The following is an 18,133-nucleotide window of genomic DNA, read 5'->3' as shown; positions in this document are numbered from 1 at the left end:
TGACAAGTTCCTGTACTTTTTAAACAGCTCTATGTACTAACATGCTGAGCTCCTAACTGCCTTTTTAACTGGAAGAGCATACTTAATGTGACAAGGGAAATGAAACCTCGTATAAGAACGGAACATGGAAAATGCATGGTGTTCTAATATTCACTGAACATGAATCAGCGTACTTGCAGAGACAGGACATGTGGAAGTGGAATCTCTTTAACTCATTTCAGTGCATTACCAGAGAGTGATATTTCAATAGGATTCAAATGGTTTGGTAGCCAAAGTGAAACGGGAAAACATTCCTTTCCACTATTGTGTCAAAGGCATGAGTAAATTAGTGGAGGATACCGAGCAATCTGCTTAATTATAAACATAAGATGGCAAATATGGGAAAACAGAAAACTAATGAGTATATAAAAAATCTTCCATTTCTTTTATGCCAAGAATATACCAAATTCTGTTTTTTATATTTCAAGCTGTATTTAACGGATTTTACTTTATACTTATTTATGGATCAGATTATTTTCAAAAGAAAACATTCAAACAGCAAATTTTAACAGTATATGATAGTCTCTTAAATTTGCCTCCCAGCTAAATTCAACAGGCTAATGGAATTAAGTAATTGCAAAGGTTTGTGGGACATATAAAACATAGCCTTTGGGAAATACAACTTAGGTATATTGGAAAAATCTTCAAATAAACGTTCAGCACTCATACAATGAAAAGATGTTTCTAAACTTCTGAGAATGTACTGCATTGCAAATGCATAACTTACTGCTTCAGTGTAAGCTTCACTGTTCTGTTCTTCATGAGCTTCTAGAAGTTTCTGGTAGCGTAAGCATGAAAAAATTAGTTTGGTAGGCTAAAATGTTCCACCTATGAATAGATACTTTAAATACAGAAATAGCCTTAGTATCACATTAACTGATGTTGCCAAACACCTTACAGAATAGAGGAAATTCTCAAATATAAGCCACAAGTTACGCCAAGTCAGGAATCTAGTTTTTGTGCTAACATTTCTGAGTTGCTTGGTTTAGAACACAATGCTTATGTCTTTGACTCTGCTGGCATCTGAGACCTATTCTACAAAAGCAGGAGAGTACCAGTACTCCTCAGAGAATTAGAGTTTCATTTTAGACCTGATCCCACCTGACAGCAAAGGGTGTTTTTCTTCTTCAAAGTTGTGGTGTTACTTACTTTCAATAACTTACATTCCCTTGAATCAGTAAATGCTGGAAACATCTCTTCATATTTCTCAAGAGCAAGCTGAAAGAGAAAAGCCACTCATTAATGCCCCACTCACTGAATCAGGAAATAAACCCCTTTCTACCTGAACATCTTACTACTTCAGTTAAGATTTATCTGCAGCCTATTTAAATGTATAAGAAGTATGCTGTTAAACTCAACATCAAAATCAACACAGGAAACCTTGTTCAGTTTGAATTACTAACTTCAGTTAAGAATAAATTTCTAAACCAGTTTTTCTGAATTAGGTTGCTGTAGAGAAGACAACTTGGACCAAATCTAATTTGTAAAAACTCATAAACCAGGTTTCTGTGACCATTCACTACATAAAGAAGCCCTTCCTTAACAGATTCCACATAAATACCACTCTGCTTAAGGCTGGAAGGAAGGACACCTTTCCTCTCAGCAGCTTTACTTCCGTAGTCCATGCCCCAGACACAATGACAGTCCAAGTCTCTGCCTCCTGTCTCCCCAGTCCATGTTCCCACACAATTTTGGAGTTTAAAACAAAGGATGTTATTCCACTTTTATTGTCTCACCCCTTCACCCCCTAATTTCTTTTTCTTTTTTTTAAGATAGATTTATTTGTTTGAGAGAGACAGAGAGAGAGAGAGAGCGCGCGAGAAAGCGAGCATGAGCAGGAGGGGTAGAGAATCTCCAGTAGACTCCCCACTGAGCAGGAGCCTGACACAGGTCCGGATCCCAGGACCCTGAGATCACGACCTGAGCTGAAACCAAGAGTCTTGATGCTTAACCAACTGTGCCACCCAAGTGCCCCAACCCCCCTAATTTCTTTAAAGCAAACTACTGAAAGGAACATAGCTACCACCTTGGCAGCAGTTTCAAGATTACAGCTGGGATGCACAGTGTAGTATAACTGTTATTATTATTATTATTATTAATGCATGCAGCTTGGTCTTGCTATAACCAAGATCACCCAACAAAGCATATCATGAATGACAGAAGGCCTGAGGCGAGTTCTCATGGGTAAAGTGCAGCGGAAACTGGCACTGTGGGACTCCTTACCTTGGCATTCAGCTCATCTACTATGAAGTGACAGAGGGCTGCTTTAAAGAAGTAGTCCTTTGCACTGTACTTCAACAATGGATTATCCATGGTGTTTGCCCCAACCTAGGTACAGAAAGCAGAACAGATTTCAAAGGTTTGCTTTTTTATAGTAGGCAAACTGATCCTTACCTGCCCTTTAGAAAATATATATATCTTACATCAGTTTTGCTATGAATATATTTTTTTAATCCAGTATCACACACTAGGAAATTTTACTATATAAGAAACAATATTTGATACATAATGTGCTAACATGTTAAAAATGACCCAGAAGACTTCTACTTCCAGGAAGATGGAAAAGACATTATTTTTCTCTATCCCTCCTGCTAAGAGCAACTGAGAGCCCCAGTCACTTTATATAAAATCAACAAAAGGAGACTGTAAAGTAGAGACAAGACAGCAGACCAGCTAGGGTCCTTGAGACACACAGAAAATATAGCAGGGAATTCTCTGGGTTTTTTCCTTTCACCTATCCCCAACTTGAAATAGAAAAAGCCAGCAACTCATAAATGCCACACTAGATGCAGGAGGAAAGAAGCAAAGAAATAAAGAAAAAAAAAAAGAATATTCAGAAGTTTGCTTTCTCTAGCGGAAGGACCTGGAAAAGGGCAACCTAACAAGCCAAGTAAATTATGCATTTACTACCTAACAAGCTGTTAGGTAGTAAATACCTAACAAGTTTAGGTAATTACTGCTCACTCTAGCCAAACGCCATAGAACACTATGGTCCCTACCCCTACTTACTTCGGTAAAGACCCTAGATGGAGCTGAGATGTCAATGCTTTTGAGACTGCAATTGTGGAGGAACCTCAAACCCCTGCCAAAGTGCTTTCACAAAGGCCCAGAAGGAAGCCATGTCTTCATCCCTGCCAGCTTGTAATGGCCCATCCTTCTTTATGCCTGCTGCAAGGCAATGGAGACTATGTTGGGAGCCTGGGCCTTGCCTCCACCCAGTAGGAATGAGACATCATCTCTAATCCCCCAGCAGTTATGGTTTCAGAAGAGGCCCAGTGTAGGATTAAGACTTCTATCACCATTTGGCAATAATGAGAACAATCCCAATGTGGTGTTGGCGGAGAGCAAGCAAGGGTGGGAATGGCCACCCCCACCCAGGAGTGAAGCAACACACCCCTTCTTCTGCCAGAGCAGGGTCGCAGAAAACCAGCTGAAAGAGAAGGTTTATTTATTTTAAGGAGAGAGAAAGAGAGCATGAGCAGGAGGGGCAGAAGGAGAGGTAGAGAAACTCTCAAGCAGACACCATGCTGAGCACAAAGGCTAACAACAGGACTTGATCTCATGACCATAAGATCATGACCTGAGTCAAAACCAAGAGTCAGACGCTTAACCAACTGTACCACCTAGGCACCCCTGAGAGAAGGTTTGAACATGATCCAGTCCAGCTGTCATAGTAGCTCACAACAGTAAGAAACGAGATCTTAAGCTAAATGAAAACCAACAGATGATAGCTAATGCTTCAATAAGCGATTATAAAAATGCTTAAAACTAAATAAAAAACAGAAAGCATCAACAAAGAAAAAAGAAATTTCCAGCAAAAAAAACCCCATAAGATATAAAGAAGAAACAGATATTTCAGAACTGAAAAGCACAATAACTTCATAAAAAGTGGATAGGCTCAACATCAGAATAGACAGGAGAGGAAATAATCAGTGAACTAATGACAGAACACTAGAAATTACTCAGTCTGAATAACAGAGAGCAGACAACAGACTGAAAAAAAAAAAATGAACAGAGCATCATCAGAGACCTATATGACTATAAAATAAGGTCTAACATTCAGGTTGTCTAAGTCTTGGGAGGAGAGGACAGAGAGAAGGGAAGAAAGAGTACTTGAAGAAATAATGGCTGAAAACTTCCTAAATTTGGCAAAAAAAAAAAACATAGAACCTACAGATTGAAGTACTGAATCATCCAAACTGGATGAAAGCAAAGACACCCAAGCCAAGTCACATAAACTTCTCAAAAACTGACGCTAAGGAAAAAACTTTAAAAATGGCCAGAAAGGGGTACCTGGGTGGCTCAGTCATTAAGTGTCTGCCTTTGGCTCAGATTGTGATCCCAGGGTCCTGGGATTAAGCCCAGCATCAGGCTCCCTGCTCATCAGGAGGCCTGCTTCTCTCTCTCCCCCTCCCCCTGCATGTGTTCCCTCTCTTGCTGTGTCTCTATCAAATAAATAAATAAAATCTTAAAAAATAGAATAAATACAATCAGCATTAAAAAAAAAAGTGGCTAGAAAAGAAAACAATACCTCACCTACAGGAGAAAAATAACTTGAATGAAAGCAGACTTCTCATCAGAAACCACGGAGGCCCTAAGTGGCACATCTTTAAAGTGCTAAAAGGGAAGAATTATCAACCCAGAACTATATACCCCAGAAAAACGTGCTTCAGGAATCAAGGGGAAATCAAAACATTCCTGGATGAAGGAACAAGAATTTGCACCAGTAAAACCTGCCCTAAAAGAATGGCAAAGGGATGTTCTCTAAATGCAAAGGAAACAGTGAAAGAAGTAATCCTGTAACATCAGAAGAAAAAAGACACAGTAACTAAAATATGGGTAAATACGATAAGCTTTTCTTTTCCTCTTGAGTTTTCTAAATTATGTTAGAAGATTGAAATTAAAATTATATCCTTGACTGAGGTGGTTTTCAAAATACGTAGAGAAAAGAGTTAATTTATACTGAATGGGAAGGACAAAGGGACAGAGAGTAAGACTTCTATATTTCACTGGAAATGATAAAATGGTAACATCATCAACTTGTGATAAATCATGTACATATTACACCTACAGCAATTAGTCAAAGACTAGTATTTAGTCAAAGACATTTACTTGAAAACACTACAGATAATCAACCAATGCACTATAATTCAGGAAAAAGAAAACAGAAAAACAATAAAGGGCATAAATAGAAAACAACAAATAAAATGGCTGACTTTAGCCCAAATATATCAATAATTACATTAAATATAAATGGTCTAAATACACCAATTAAAAGAGATTCAGAGATTAGGTTAGATTGGATATTCAGAGAATAGATTAGAAACTAACATAACTAGGGGCACCTGGGTGGCTCAGTGGGTTAAAGCCTCTGCCTTCAGCTCCGGTCATGATCCTGGGGTCCTGGGATCGAGCCCCGCATCGGGCTCTCTGCTAAACAGGGAGCCTGCTTCCTCCTCTCTCTCTCTCTCTCTCTCTCTCTGCCTGCCTCTCTGCCTACTTGTGATCTCTCTCTGTCAAATAAATAAATAAAATCTTTAAAAAAAAAAAAAAAGAAACTAACATAACTATATGCTATCCATAAGAAACTCACTTCCATTATAGTGATAAAGGCAGGTTTAAAGAAAAAGGACAGGAAAAGATAATATAACATAAATATTAATCAGAAGAAAGCAGGAGAGACTATATTAATATCAGATAAAGTAGACTTCAGAACAAAGAAAACTACTAGGGACATCAAGGGGACATTATATAATGATAAGAGTGTCAACCCACCAAAAGACATGGCAAACCTAAACATGTATACAGCAAACAACAGGGCTGCAAAATACACTAAGCAAAGACTGATAGTAATGAAAGAAGAGAGACAAATTCATAATCACAGAGACTCCAACACCCCCCTCTCAACAATGTATTGAGATAGAAAATCAACAAATATATGGAACTCTACAATCCCATCAACCAAGAAGATCTGATCAACACTATAGAACATGTTATGAAGCAACAGCAGACCCACAGAACAAAGGCCAAGTCAGACCATATTCTGAGTCATAAAACTTTAACAAATTTTTAAGAATTGAAATTATAGTGTATTCTCCAGCTACAATAGAATCAAACCAGAAATCAACAACAGAAAAAGAAGAAAATCTCCAAACACTTGGTAATTAAGCAAAACATGTCTAAATAATCCACAGAAATCAATATATACAAAGAAATAAATAAAATAATATAACAGAATTGTGAGACATAGTGAAAGCAGTGTTTAGAGGGAAACTTACAGCACAAAACATGCATACACAACAAAGAGGAAAACCAATAAGCTCAGTTCCTATCTCAACTCCCTAAAAAAAGAATAGTAAAATAAATCTAAAAAAATAAGCATGAATGGTGAGTGCTGTGAAGTGTGTAAACCTGGCGATTCATAGACCTGTACCCCTGGGACTAATAATACATTATATGTTTATAAAAAAATAAAAAAATTAAAACAGAAAAAAAAAAGTAAATAATCAATTAAAAAATGGACCAAAGATCTTTAAAGACATCTCACCAAAGAAGATACACAGATGGCAAGTCTAACATATGAAAAATTGCTCCATATCATATGGTATCAGGAAAATGACATTCAGATAATGATGAGATACCTCCACACACCTATCAGAATGGTCTAAATCCAGAACACTGACAACACCCAATGCTGACGAGGATGTGGAGAAACAGGAACTTTATTCACTGGTGGTGGGAATGCAAAATGGTATAGCCCTACTGGAAGACAGTTTGGCAGTATGCTACAAAACTAAGCATATTCTTACCGTGAGATCCACCAATTGTGCTCCTTGATATTTACCCACAGAAGTGAAAAAAAATGTCCATGCAAAAATCTGCTTGGGGATGTTTATAGCAGCTTTACTCACAATTCCAAAACTTGGAAGGAATGAAGATGTCGTTCAGTAGGTGTCTTTCAGTAGTAGCTGGGGTACATTCACATAATGGGAAATAATTCAGCCCTAAAAACGAATGAGCTCTCGAGACATCAGAGAACATGGAGGAACTTTAAATGCATATTACTAAAATGAAAAAAGCCAATGGGCAAGTCCATATACTGTGTGATTTCCTAACCATCTGACATGATGAAAAGGCAAAACTATAAAAAATTCCATGGTTGCCAGGGGTGTGAGGTACCAGGAGAGGGATGAGTGGCAAGAGCACAGAAGATTTATAAAGGAGTGAAAAGAGTAAAAAAAAAAAAAAAAGCATGAAATAATAACATTAGAAATCAATGAAACTTAAAACAGAAGTACAGAGAAAATCATTGAGTTTTACCAAATGTTTAAAGAACGAACACCAATCGTTCACAAATTCTTCCAAAGAGGAGAAGGGAATACTTTCCAACTCATTCCCTAAGGCCAGTATTACCTTGCTACCAAAACCAAAGCTCTCACAAGAAAATTTAAGATCAATATTCTCATGAATATACATTGAAAATCCTCCAATTAGACTAGCAAACTAACTGAGACAATTTATAAAAAGGATTACACATTATACAGTACAGGATTAGTTTTCTCCTAAGTAAGGTCTTGCCTTTGTCTGTGGCTCCTGGGGAGTCACCTCTAAGCCCTTGCTTGGAATGTCCTGCCTGAAAGAGTGTTTTTGCTTACTTGGATGTCTCTGACAATATGGTTCTGAAGCTCAACCTAAGGAGGGACTGGAGAATCTGTGACTGAGCCACAATTAAAAATTCTAGACACCCAGTAAGGTGAACTTCTTCCCCTGTTGGCAATACTCCATGGATATTTTCATCACACATCGTTGTTGGGAGAAGTAATAAGTACTGTCTGTACAACTCCACTGGGGAAGGACAAAAGGAAGTTCTACACTTGCAACACTCCTGAACCCTGTCCTAAGCACCTCTTCTTTTTGCTGATTTTAATCTGTATCCTTTGGAATAATAAGCCATAACTGTGGCATAACAACTTTCACTGAATCCTGTGAGTGCTTCCAGAGAATTATCAAACCTGAAGGTACTCTTGAAGACCCCCAAACTTTCCAATAATCAAGAAGGATTTATCCCAGGAATGTAAGAAGTTGGTTCAAAATATGAAAATCCATTGATGGAATGCAGCATATTAATAAAGAACAAAAAATATATGATCATCTCGACAGATGGATAAAAAAGTGCTTGACTAAAGCCAAAATACTTTGAGGATAAAAACACTCTACAAGGGAAGAAAAGGGTACTTCCTCAAACTGATAAAGCATATCCACCAGAGACCCACAGCTAACATCCTATTGAATGATGAGGACTGAAAGCTTTCTGTCTAAGATGGGAATAAGACAAGGATGTGTGCTCTTGCTACTTCTATTTACCATTGCTCTAGAAGGTCTAGTCAGGGCAAATAACAAGAAAATGACGTAAAAGGCCACCAAACTGGAGAATAAGTAGAGCTACCTGCAGGTGACATGAATACATGATTTTGTACAAACAAAATCCCAAGGAATCAAAGAAAAACAAAAATCAAACAAACAAAAAACCCCCAAACCCATTAGAGCTAATAAACTAGTTCATCAATGTTGCAGTACATAAAACTAGCAATTAACAATCTGAAAAGAAAACAGAAAACAATTCCATTTACAATAGCATTAAAAAGAATAAAATACTTAGGAGTATATTTAATCAAAGAAGTGCAAAGCTTACACACTAAAAACTTCAAGATATTACTGAACGAAATTAGAGAAGATCTAAACAAAAGCAAGTGCACCTTGGGTTCATAGTACGGAAAACTTAACAATGTTAAGATGTCAGTATTTTCCAAATCGGTCTATAGATTCAATGTAATCCCCATCAAATTCCAGCTGGCTAAGAAGTATGGACTGACGAACTGATCTTAAAGTTCATATGACATGACAGGGTCCCAGAATAGGCAAATAATCTTGGGTTGAAAAAAAAAGATCAAAGTTGAAGGACTCACAGTTCCTGATTTTAAAACAAAGCCATAAAATCAAGACAATGTGATACTGGCATACAGACAGACATATAAGACTAATGGGACAGAATAGTCAAACAGAGTATTAGTCAAATAATTTCCTACGAGGGGGCCGAGACCATTTAATGGCAAAAGGACAGTGTATTCAACAAAAAGTGCTCGGAAAACTGCATATCCACAAGCAAAAGAGTGAAGTTGGGTCCTTACCTAACACTATATACAAAAATTAACTCAAAATGAATCAAAGACCTAAACCTAAGGGCTCTAACTATAAAACTCTTAGGATTTCATCCAAGTTAAAAACTACATGTCAGGGGCACCTGGGTGGCTCAGTGGGTTAAAGCCTCTGCCTTTGGCTCAGGTCATGATCCCAGGGTCCTAGGATCAAGCCCCCACATCGGGCTCTCTGCTCGGCAGGGAGCCTGCTTCCTCCTCTCTCTCTGCCTGCCTCTCTGCCTGCTTGTGATCTCTGTCTGTCAAATAAATAAATAAAATCTTTAAAAAAAACCACAAAAACAAAACTACATGTCAAAGGACATCAACAACAGAGTAAAAAGCAACCCACAGAATAGGAGAAAATATGTGTAAATCACATATCTGATAAGGAATTAATATCTAAGATACAAATTAAAATATAAATAAAATATAAATATCTAAAACAAGAATTTCTAACTTCTTAGAAATAAGAATTCCTAAAATGCAATACTAAAAAACGAACACCCCACTTCAAAAATAGGCAAAGAAATCGAACGAACATTTCTCCAATGAAGATATAAAATGGCTAACAAGCACATGAAAAGGGTCAACATCACCAACCATGAAGGTAATGAAGTAATGGAAATCAAAACCACAACGAATTACTTCATACTCACTAAGGTAACTATTACCAAAAAGACAGTACTGGTAAGGATAAGGAGCAACTGGAATCCTGGCACAGTGCTGGTGGGAATGTAAAATGGGGCAGGCGCTGTGGATGAGTCTGATGGTTCCTCAAAGAATTAAAAACAGACCTGCCACATAAACCAGCAATCCCAACCCCTGGCATATAACCAAGACAATGGCAAGCCTCCCTTCACAAAAACATGAACACAAATGTTCAGAGCAGCATTATTTGTAAACAGTTCAAAAGTGAAGAAAACTCAAATGGTAAACATTTACTAATAAACAGGTAAACAGACTGCAGAATATTAGTCAGCTATGAAAAGAAAGGAAATATCATTACATGCTAAAAAAAAGATGAACCTTGAAAAAAAACTGCTACATGAAAGAAGTGAGTCCCAAAAGACCACCTATCCTAGAAGGCCTAGAATAAACAAATCCATTGAGACAGAAACTAGATGTTGGTTTCTAGAGACTGGGAGGAGGGAAGAATGGAGTCCTCCCAACTAGTGGATAACAAAAATGCTTGGAATTAGGTGCTGGTGATGGTTACACAATTGTGACTATACTAAAACCCACTGACTTGTATTCTTTACCAGAGTGAATTATATGATATGTGAATTATATCTCGATAAAAAGCAAAATTAAATAAAATGTATAATTAAGAAAGAACAAGATTCAGTGACTTCTACCAGAAACTGCTGAGACCACAGCAGCCTCACCTGCTCGTAGATCTCGATGGCTTTCTGGTACTGCTCCAGCTGGGCAGCATATGCTGCCACTTTCAGCAGACACTTGTTAGCTGAACTGAAATCAAGAACCAGAGCAGAGCAAATTAACAATCCAACAGAAAAATTAAAAGGTATCCCAGTACAACACCTTTATTTGGTACAGCCCGATATGCTCCCAGAGTACAGTAAAAGTTTGTCTTTTATCGCACGTAACAAAACCCATTTAATTATATTAAGAAAAACAGCACTTGCCTGTTGGATTCTTCCCCTTTGTAATAATCAGCTGATTGTTCATAATGTGCAATAGCCTGAAAAACACACATGCATTTTATTCAAACTGCTTCTCAGAAGAGCTACAATTACACATTAAATTGCAGTGGTATTATTCCTATAGATGATAAACTTATTTCAACAGCACACCTTTCACAGCTGGCCTCCTTTCTTTGGGGGAGACAAGAGAGCATGCACATCCAGAAGCCTAGTGACAGAATACTTACCATCCATCAAAATCTCTTCTTTCCTTCCCCCGAAGCAAACGCCCAGCTACATCATTTCCCCAGCCCCCAATGCAATTCCAGGTCATTGTGTCCTGTTGTTTCCAACAGAATGTAAAGAGGCATGCTGTGAGCCTCTTCCAGGCTTGGCCTGTCCATCTAACTGTGCACCCTTCTCCAGGTCTCTTCCCCTCCCAAGAGCTAGAACGCCAATGACCAAGTCTGGAGTGATAGTGGAAGCCAAAAACTGAAGACAACAGAACTGCTGTCTGCCTGATTCCTAAATTACTGCAAAGGGCAGAATATACTTCAACCACCATGTACGCACTGCCGCCAAACCCAGGACAGCGACACTGGATGGTTATTTTAGAGACATATGAAGCATTTTAGATCGACAGCTTACCACAGCAGCACAGAATTTCCTCCTTAATACCTTAAGTGTCAGCTAGAATGAGGACGTTGCTTCAATCTAAAATGTGTGGTGCTAACTTAACAGTCCAGAGAGAGGAAACAAGCTGCAGGCCGGAAAGCTAGAAACCCTGTGGCATAACAGAGGGAGATCAAGCATATGACAACTCAGAAGGCAGAACACAAACACATCCCTACTGGAGCCAGAAACTCCAAGAGAAGAAGCTCTATGGCAGCAAAGTTTTGTGAGAAAGAACAACTCGGGAAAGAATTAGCTTGTTTGTAGGCAATTATAAAAGGAATAGGCAAAGTCCAGTGATAGGGCCTGGTAAGACTGGAAAGGCCGATGACCTCTATATCCCAAACAGCAAAACGTAAGCTTGAACAACATTTTAAACTAGGTGTCTGACAAACTTTTCTGTAATTGCCCAAATTATAAATATTTTAGGTTTTGTGAGCCATACGATCTGTTGCAACAACTTAGCTCTCCTGCAGTGCCACAAAAGCAGCATGTCTATGTTCCAAAACCTTTATCTGTAGACAATGAAATTTTGACTTCACGTGATTTTTATGTGTCATGAACTGCTTTTTTCCCCAAGTGATTAAAAAATGCAAAACCTATTTTTTTTTTTTTAAGATTTTCATTATTCATTTGACAGAGAGAAAGATCACAAGTAGGCAGAGAGGCAGGCAGAGAGAGAGGGGGAAGCGGGCTCCCCGCTGAGCAGAGAACCTGATGCGGCACTTGTTCCCAAGACTCTGAGATCACGACCTGAGCCGAAGGCAGAGGCTTAACCCACTGAGCCACCCAGGCGCCCCGTAAAACCTATTCTTTGTCAGAGAGAGAGAGAGCAGAGGCAGGCAGAGTGGCAGGCAGAGGCAGAGGGAGAAGTCGTCTCCCTGCCAAGGAAAGAGCCCGATGTGGGACTCAATCCCAGGATATTGGGATCATGACCTGAGCAGAAGGCAGCTGCTTAACTGACTGAGCCACTCAGGTGTCCCTGTAAAACCAATCTTAACTTGTGGGTGTTAAATTTCAAGGTTTTCCCAGTAAGTCCTAAAGAGGAAGCTGGCATTATGCAAGCAGTCTACAGGTGTTCCCTTCCCACTAAGCCCATAGCTTCAAGGAAGTCCCAAGTAATGACTTAAGAGGGAGGCACAAAGACAAAACAACAAACCAAACAGGCTTAGGGAACCATGTTAAAGCTTTGGGTATGGCTCCTCAGAGCTGACTGGAAACAGACAGACTTGGCCATAATGCCTCAGCCCCCACTTTCTGCAAGTACTAGTACAATGACCAAGACCAAAAATGACTTGGTTTATAGAATTTGTTTACCTCTGAGGCCTCAGGCTAAAGGGGCCACAACCAATATTAGCCAAGTCTGGACTACAAAGCACATTGACAATGTGTGAAAAACTGACATTTCTGGGCTTATTATTTTTCTTTTTTTAAGATTTTGTTTATTTATTTGATAGAGAGCACAAGTAAGCAGAGCAGCAGACAGAGGGGCAGGCAGAAGGAGAGAAGCAGGTTTCCTGCTGAGTAGAGAGCCTGGTGCAGGGCTCGATCCCAGGACCCTGGGTTCATGACCCAAGCCGAAGCCTAACCAACTGAGCCACCCAGGCACCCTGACATTTCTGGGTTTAAACAATTATGGTTTGGGTCTTTTTGGTCAGCCTACTCTAACTAATATGCTCCCCCAATAAATTTTCTGAGTATTATTTATAACAGAGGCAAAATTAGAAACAAGGCAAGTGGTTAAATATAATAGACTACTACCCTAAGATTAATGATGGGGGGGACGCCTGGGTGGCTCAGTTGGTTAAGCCACTGCCTTCGGCTCAGGTCATGATCCCAGCGTCCTGGGATCAAGTCCCACATTGGGCTCTGTGCTCAGCGGGAGCCTGCTTCTCCGTCTGCCTCTGCCTGCCACTCTGTCTGCCTGTGTTCACTCTGACAAATAAATAAATAAAAAATCTTTAAAAAAAAAAAAAGAATAATGATGGGGTGCTTGGGTGGTTCAGTTGATTAAGGGTCCAACTCCTGATATCAGCTCAGGCCTTGATCTCAGGGTTGTGAGTTCAAGCCCTGTGTTGGGCTCCACGTTGGGGGGGTGGAGCCTCCTGGAAAAAAAAAAAAAAGATAATGACAGATGGTATCAATATGGAAATTTCTTCATGAAATATTAAATTAACAAAAATACATGAAAGACACACTGTGGCCCTCTTTTTACAAATACATAAACACATATAGAAAACATCTGGGATAGATTCCTTTGGAGCATTTGTCAGACTGTCACATACACATGCCTGTGGGATGATCTGATCAATGCATTTATTCTCCCACTAAAATGTAAGCTCTGCGAGGGCAGGTTATATGAGAGTTTCACTCACCATTATGTCCCTGAGCCTAGCATGTCTATCATACAGTAGTGCTCAATAAATAGATGCTAAGTGAATGAAGGCAAGCTGCATTTCAAATGATGGCCCCTATAACTCCTGGGGCAGGTGGGGAGTGTCACTACGTATCTCTACAGTTCTTACAACACCAGATCTCAATGAACAGTGTTGGGTTGAACTGTCTGTAACTGCTGTTTTGGGGGTAAAAATAAATGGCCAAATGTGGACAATTTGGTTTAACCTAATAGTTCTTAAATAATGATAGTGGTTCATCGAAATGTTATAACTGTAAACTACAGCTAAATTTATCATAGTAAAAAAGAAAACCAAAGCTTGGTTTTTAATAATACTAATTAAAACAATAATCAAAGTTTATGATATTCCCAAGTTTTGACAGAGGCTGTAGTAGAAAGGAAAGCCTTATCTAGTGGCTTAACAGAGAAGTTTCAGAGAAAAGAGGTTGTCACAACTCATTTTTTTTGGGGGGGGGTGCTTTAAAACAGAATTTCAGAGGCTGAAATTCAAATTATTCATTCATTCAACAAGTATTTATTCACTCAGTGTTTTGCTTTACTATGTAAGCAAAAACATGTGGTTGACAGGTTTCCTGGCTTTACAAAGCATGCAGTCAAGTGGAACTAACATTATAAAGTAACACAGAAGGTTCAAAGTGCTGGAGATCATGATGGAGATATTTATGAAGGTCCAAAGGAAATTCATGGTGGGGGGTGATAACTAAGAGGTTCCTGAGGTTTAAGAGTCAGTAACCTTAATGAAGCCATAAGCCCACATGGCTCTAGCAGTCTAACGTCCAGGCAAGTTTAGTCCATGGTGACAAGACAAAACAGGCTAATTAGAAGAGCTACTGTGCCACTGCATGGCAGTCAGCTAAAGCTTTGGCTGGCCAGGGGGTGTCACTGGTTGTCATTAAGTGATTTGGTACTAGCAGTACCACCCTATATCCACTGGGTGCTGCCAGAGTTGGACAGTAAGTACCTGAGGACATGTGGAACACTCAGCTACATGAATAGCTTCAAGGCTGCTGACCCACTCTGGGTAGCAAAGATAGCAGAAAGGCCTGATAGTGAAAAAAAATGAACAAGAAACCAAAGAACACACTTACAAAGACAGTCAGTACTCACTGACTCCAAAACAAATGATGATGACGCTGCTATATAGGAGCTAAAACTCTGACATACGCTATCTTCCTTTTAGAATGAACAGAAATGCCAATGGTCTGCTGTCCTAGAGAAAGGCATGTAAATGCACTGAAAACATCTTAAAATGAACACATGTCCACTGTGGTTCCTATATATACAATTCCTCCAAAGACATGAGAATTTGGAAATATCCTCTCTGTAGGAAACCATCACCTCCATGATTTAGCCTCAAAGACCACAATTTTATACATAGAGTAAGCACAGGATACCATTTGATAATGATATAGGAGTGTGTGAAAATAATTCTAACAAATACAATGTGGTGATGACCTCCCACTTAACTCCCATGTAGCATGAAAAAAATCTCCAAGACATACTGTCGAGTGAAAAAAAAATTAAGTACATATTGATTGCATATTAGTACACAGGATGATATGTATAATCAAATATACACACACAAAATCAATATTATATATTTTCTATAGATAACACAGAAGAAAGCTTTTAAAGATATACACCGGAGTGGAAACAGTTGATTACCACCTGAAAAGAGGTAACTGACTAGGTTATTGATGAGATTCATGATTAAAGGGATTTCTGTCTTAGTTAAAATATTTTGAATTTTAAAAACAATCATAAAGTAAAAGCATATCTCATATAGGGACACCTGGCTGTCTCAGTCATTGGGGCAACTCTTGATCTCAGGGTCCTGAGTTTGAGCCCTAAGTTGGGTGTAGAGATTACTTTAAAAAAAATCTTAAAAGGGCACCTGGGTGGCTCAGTGGGTTAAAGCCTCTGCCTTCGGCTCAGGTCATGATCCCAGGGTCCTGGGATCGAGCCCCGCATCAGACTCTCTGTTCAGCAGGGAGCCTGCTTCCTCCTCTCTCTCTCTGCCTGCCTCTCTGCCTACTTGTAATCTCTGTCTGTCAAATAAAATAAATAAAATCTTAAAAAAAAAATCTTAAAAAAAAAATTAGTATGTATTCAATTAAAAAGCCAAGATGCAAAACTGCATGGTTAAGCCCATTTGTGTTATGTTAAAGGACACATATTTATAATTTACACTTATATAGGAAACAACTAGAAAGATACACATCAACTCTTAACAATGGTTACTTCTCGGGCGCCTGGGTAGCTCAGTGGGTTAAGCCTCTGCCTTCAGCTCAGATCATGGTCTTAGGGTCCTGGGATCGAGCCCCGCACTGGGGGGTCTCTGCTCAGCGGGGAGCCTGCTTCCCCCTCTCTCTCTGCCTGCCTCTTTGCCTACTTGTGATCTTTCTCTGTCAAATAAATAAAATCTTAAAAAAAAAAAAGGTTACTTTTGGGAGGGGAATGGGGAAAGGACACTTGTCTTTACATTAAATGCTTTTTACTGTTGATTTTTTAGTTTATGAACATGTATGACTTTTATAATACATATATAAACTCTATTCATTCCTCACTCTGTAGGGAGAACATCGTAATGTTAAAAACCACATTAACCCATTTTGTGACCCCATCTGATAGTTCTGCTTTAGATGATCCTAAGCCCCATGACTCTTCCACACTGCAACATCGTCCCACATAAAATGAACTATGATCCCACATAAGTATTTCCCACTCTGCCCTTCCTTCTTCATTTGGACTAGACACACCCAGATGTGAACCAGAGTCATAAGAAACAATGAATTGAATGTATCAGGCATCTGACACCTTAGAAAGAATTCCTCAAAGTCAACTTTCTCCACACAGCTAGTATACATGCGCAGGGCTACAACCTTAATTTTCCATTTACTGTATTTCAAAGGTCCTGTAAATCCCATGGCTTCTATTATCTTCATGAAGGCACCAACCTTCTCCTCCATAGGCTGTGGAGAATACTTGGTAGTACAAAGCTTATTTGTGGTGTGACACTTCCTACTCCACTGAACATCTATCCCAGGAATCAGTTCTGATCTACCACATTCTAGGGACTGGCTCTTCTGAGAACACCGGAAAGTACCAGACAGAGACCTGCCGTACTATCCCTGTGTAGAAGATACAGGTACCAACTGGCTGCATACTGGAACCCACTGGGAAATAGTAATCTGGTTCCTAAGGACTCACACCAGCAATACCATGTTCCTCTACAACTATTTCTGGGTAAGGGGGGAGCTTCCAGAGTCCCCGGGGCCCCCACCCTTTGCCTATGTTGTCCTTTCACCAGCAGGTGCCTGGCAACAGCCTCACAGGTCATCTTTGGATGTCCACACCTGGTTTAGAATTTTAAAATGTAGTGAAATTTACCAGGCACAAGTAGACCCTTCCCACTAGAAATCTGCTTGCTGTTTCTTACAATTTCAAAGACCATGATAAATATCAAAAGTAGAGCACAGCCACCAATAGCAACACCACACATAACAATAAATACAAAACCAGCTTGTTATCCTGTTATTTAAGTAGCCCACCAAAGGAACTGCAATAATATTCCTTCCTAGGGAATCTGGTAAATGTCACGATGCTGGAAAATATATGAATCCTGAAATGAGAGACAAGACCCTCTAGGACTGTGGTCCTCATCAGTGTCCTAAAGCAAATGTAATTTCCAAGTCACAAGAAGAATCTACTTTGTAGATAGATTTAAATGGCCTTCAGATGGGATCAATTCTTTTAGAACATATACCCCTAGATAGGACCTAACATGAACTTGCCACAGGCACACCCACACAGTAACAAACAGTATTAAATCATGTTCTCGAGGGGCTGAAACAGAAATGGATCACAGTTCCTCTGGGTCATTTAAAAGCCCATTTAGGGGCGCCTGGGTGGTTCAGCTGTTTAAGCGTCCGGCTCATGGTTTGGGCTCAGGTCATGATCTCATGGGTCATGGAATAAGATTGAGCCCTGAGTCAAGCTCTGCACTCAGTGAGGAATCTGCTTGAAGATTCTGTCTCTCTCTCGCGGATGGAACTAGAGGGTATCATGCTTAGCGAAATAAGTCAATCGGAGAAAGACAACTATCATATGATCTCCCTGATATGAGGGAGAGGAGATGCAACATGGGGGGTTAAGGGGGTAGGAGA

The 18,133-nt window shown here is 39.4% G+C and overlaps 1 protein-coding gene and 1 pseudogene across 3 annotated transcripts in view; both read right to left on the bottom strand.

Moving 5' to 3' along the window:
* NAPB (NSF attachment protein beta) overlaps positions 1–18,133 on the bottom strand; it is a 45,481-nt gene that overhangs the window by 1,627 nt on the left and 25,721 nt on the right. For all 3 annotated transcript variants that reach the window (XM_047746050.1, XM_047746051.1, XM_047746052.1), the window contains 5 exons: positions 10,883–10,938; positions 10,622–10,706; positions 2,263–2,367; positions 1,189–1,257; positions 767–817 (listed from right to left, as the gene is read on the bottom strand). In XM_047746050.1, coding sequence (XP_047602006.1) covers positions 767–817; positions 1,189–1,257; positions 2,263–2,367; positions 10,622–10,706; positions 10,883–10,938 — 366 coding nt within the window. The remainder of the gene's footprint in view (positions 1–766; positions 818–1,188; positions 1,258–2,262; positions 2,368–10,621; positions 10,707–10,882; positions 10,939–18,133) is intronic.
* LOC125109246 (ubiquinol-cytochrome-c reductase complex assembly factor 1-like) lies at positions 16,391–17,932 on the bottom strand (annotated as a pseudogene).

This window comes from Lutra lutra, chromosome 9 (genome assembly GCF_902655055.1).
Source record: "Lutra lutra chromosome 9, mLutLut1.2, whole genome shotgun sequence".
Lineage (NCBI taxonomy): Eukaryota > Metazoa > Chordata > Mammalia > Carnivora > Mustelidae > Lutra > Lutra lutra.
This window is presented reverse-complemented; position numbering and strand designations above follow the sequence as displayed.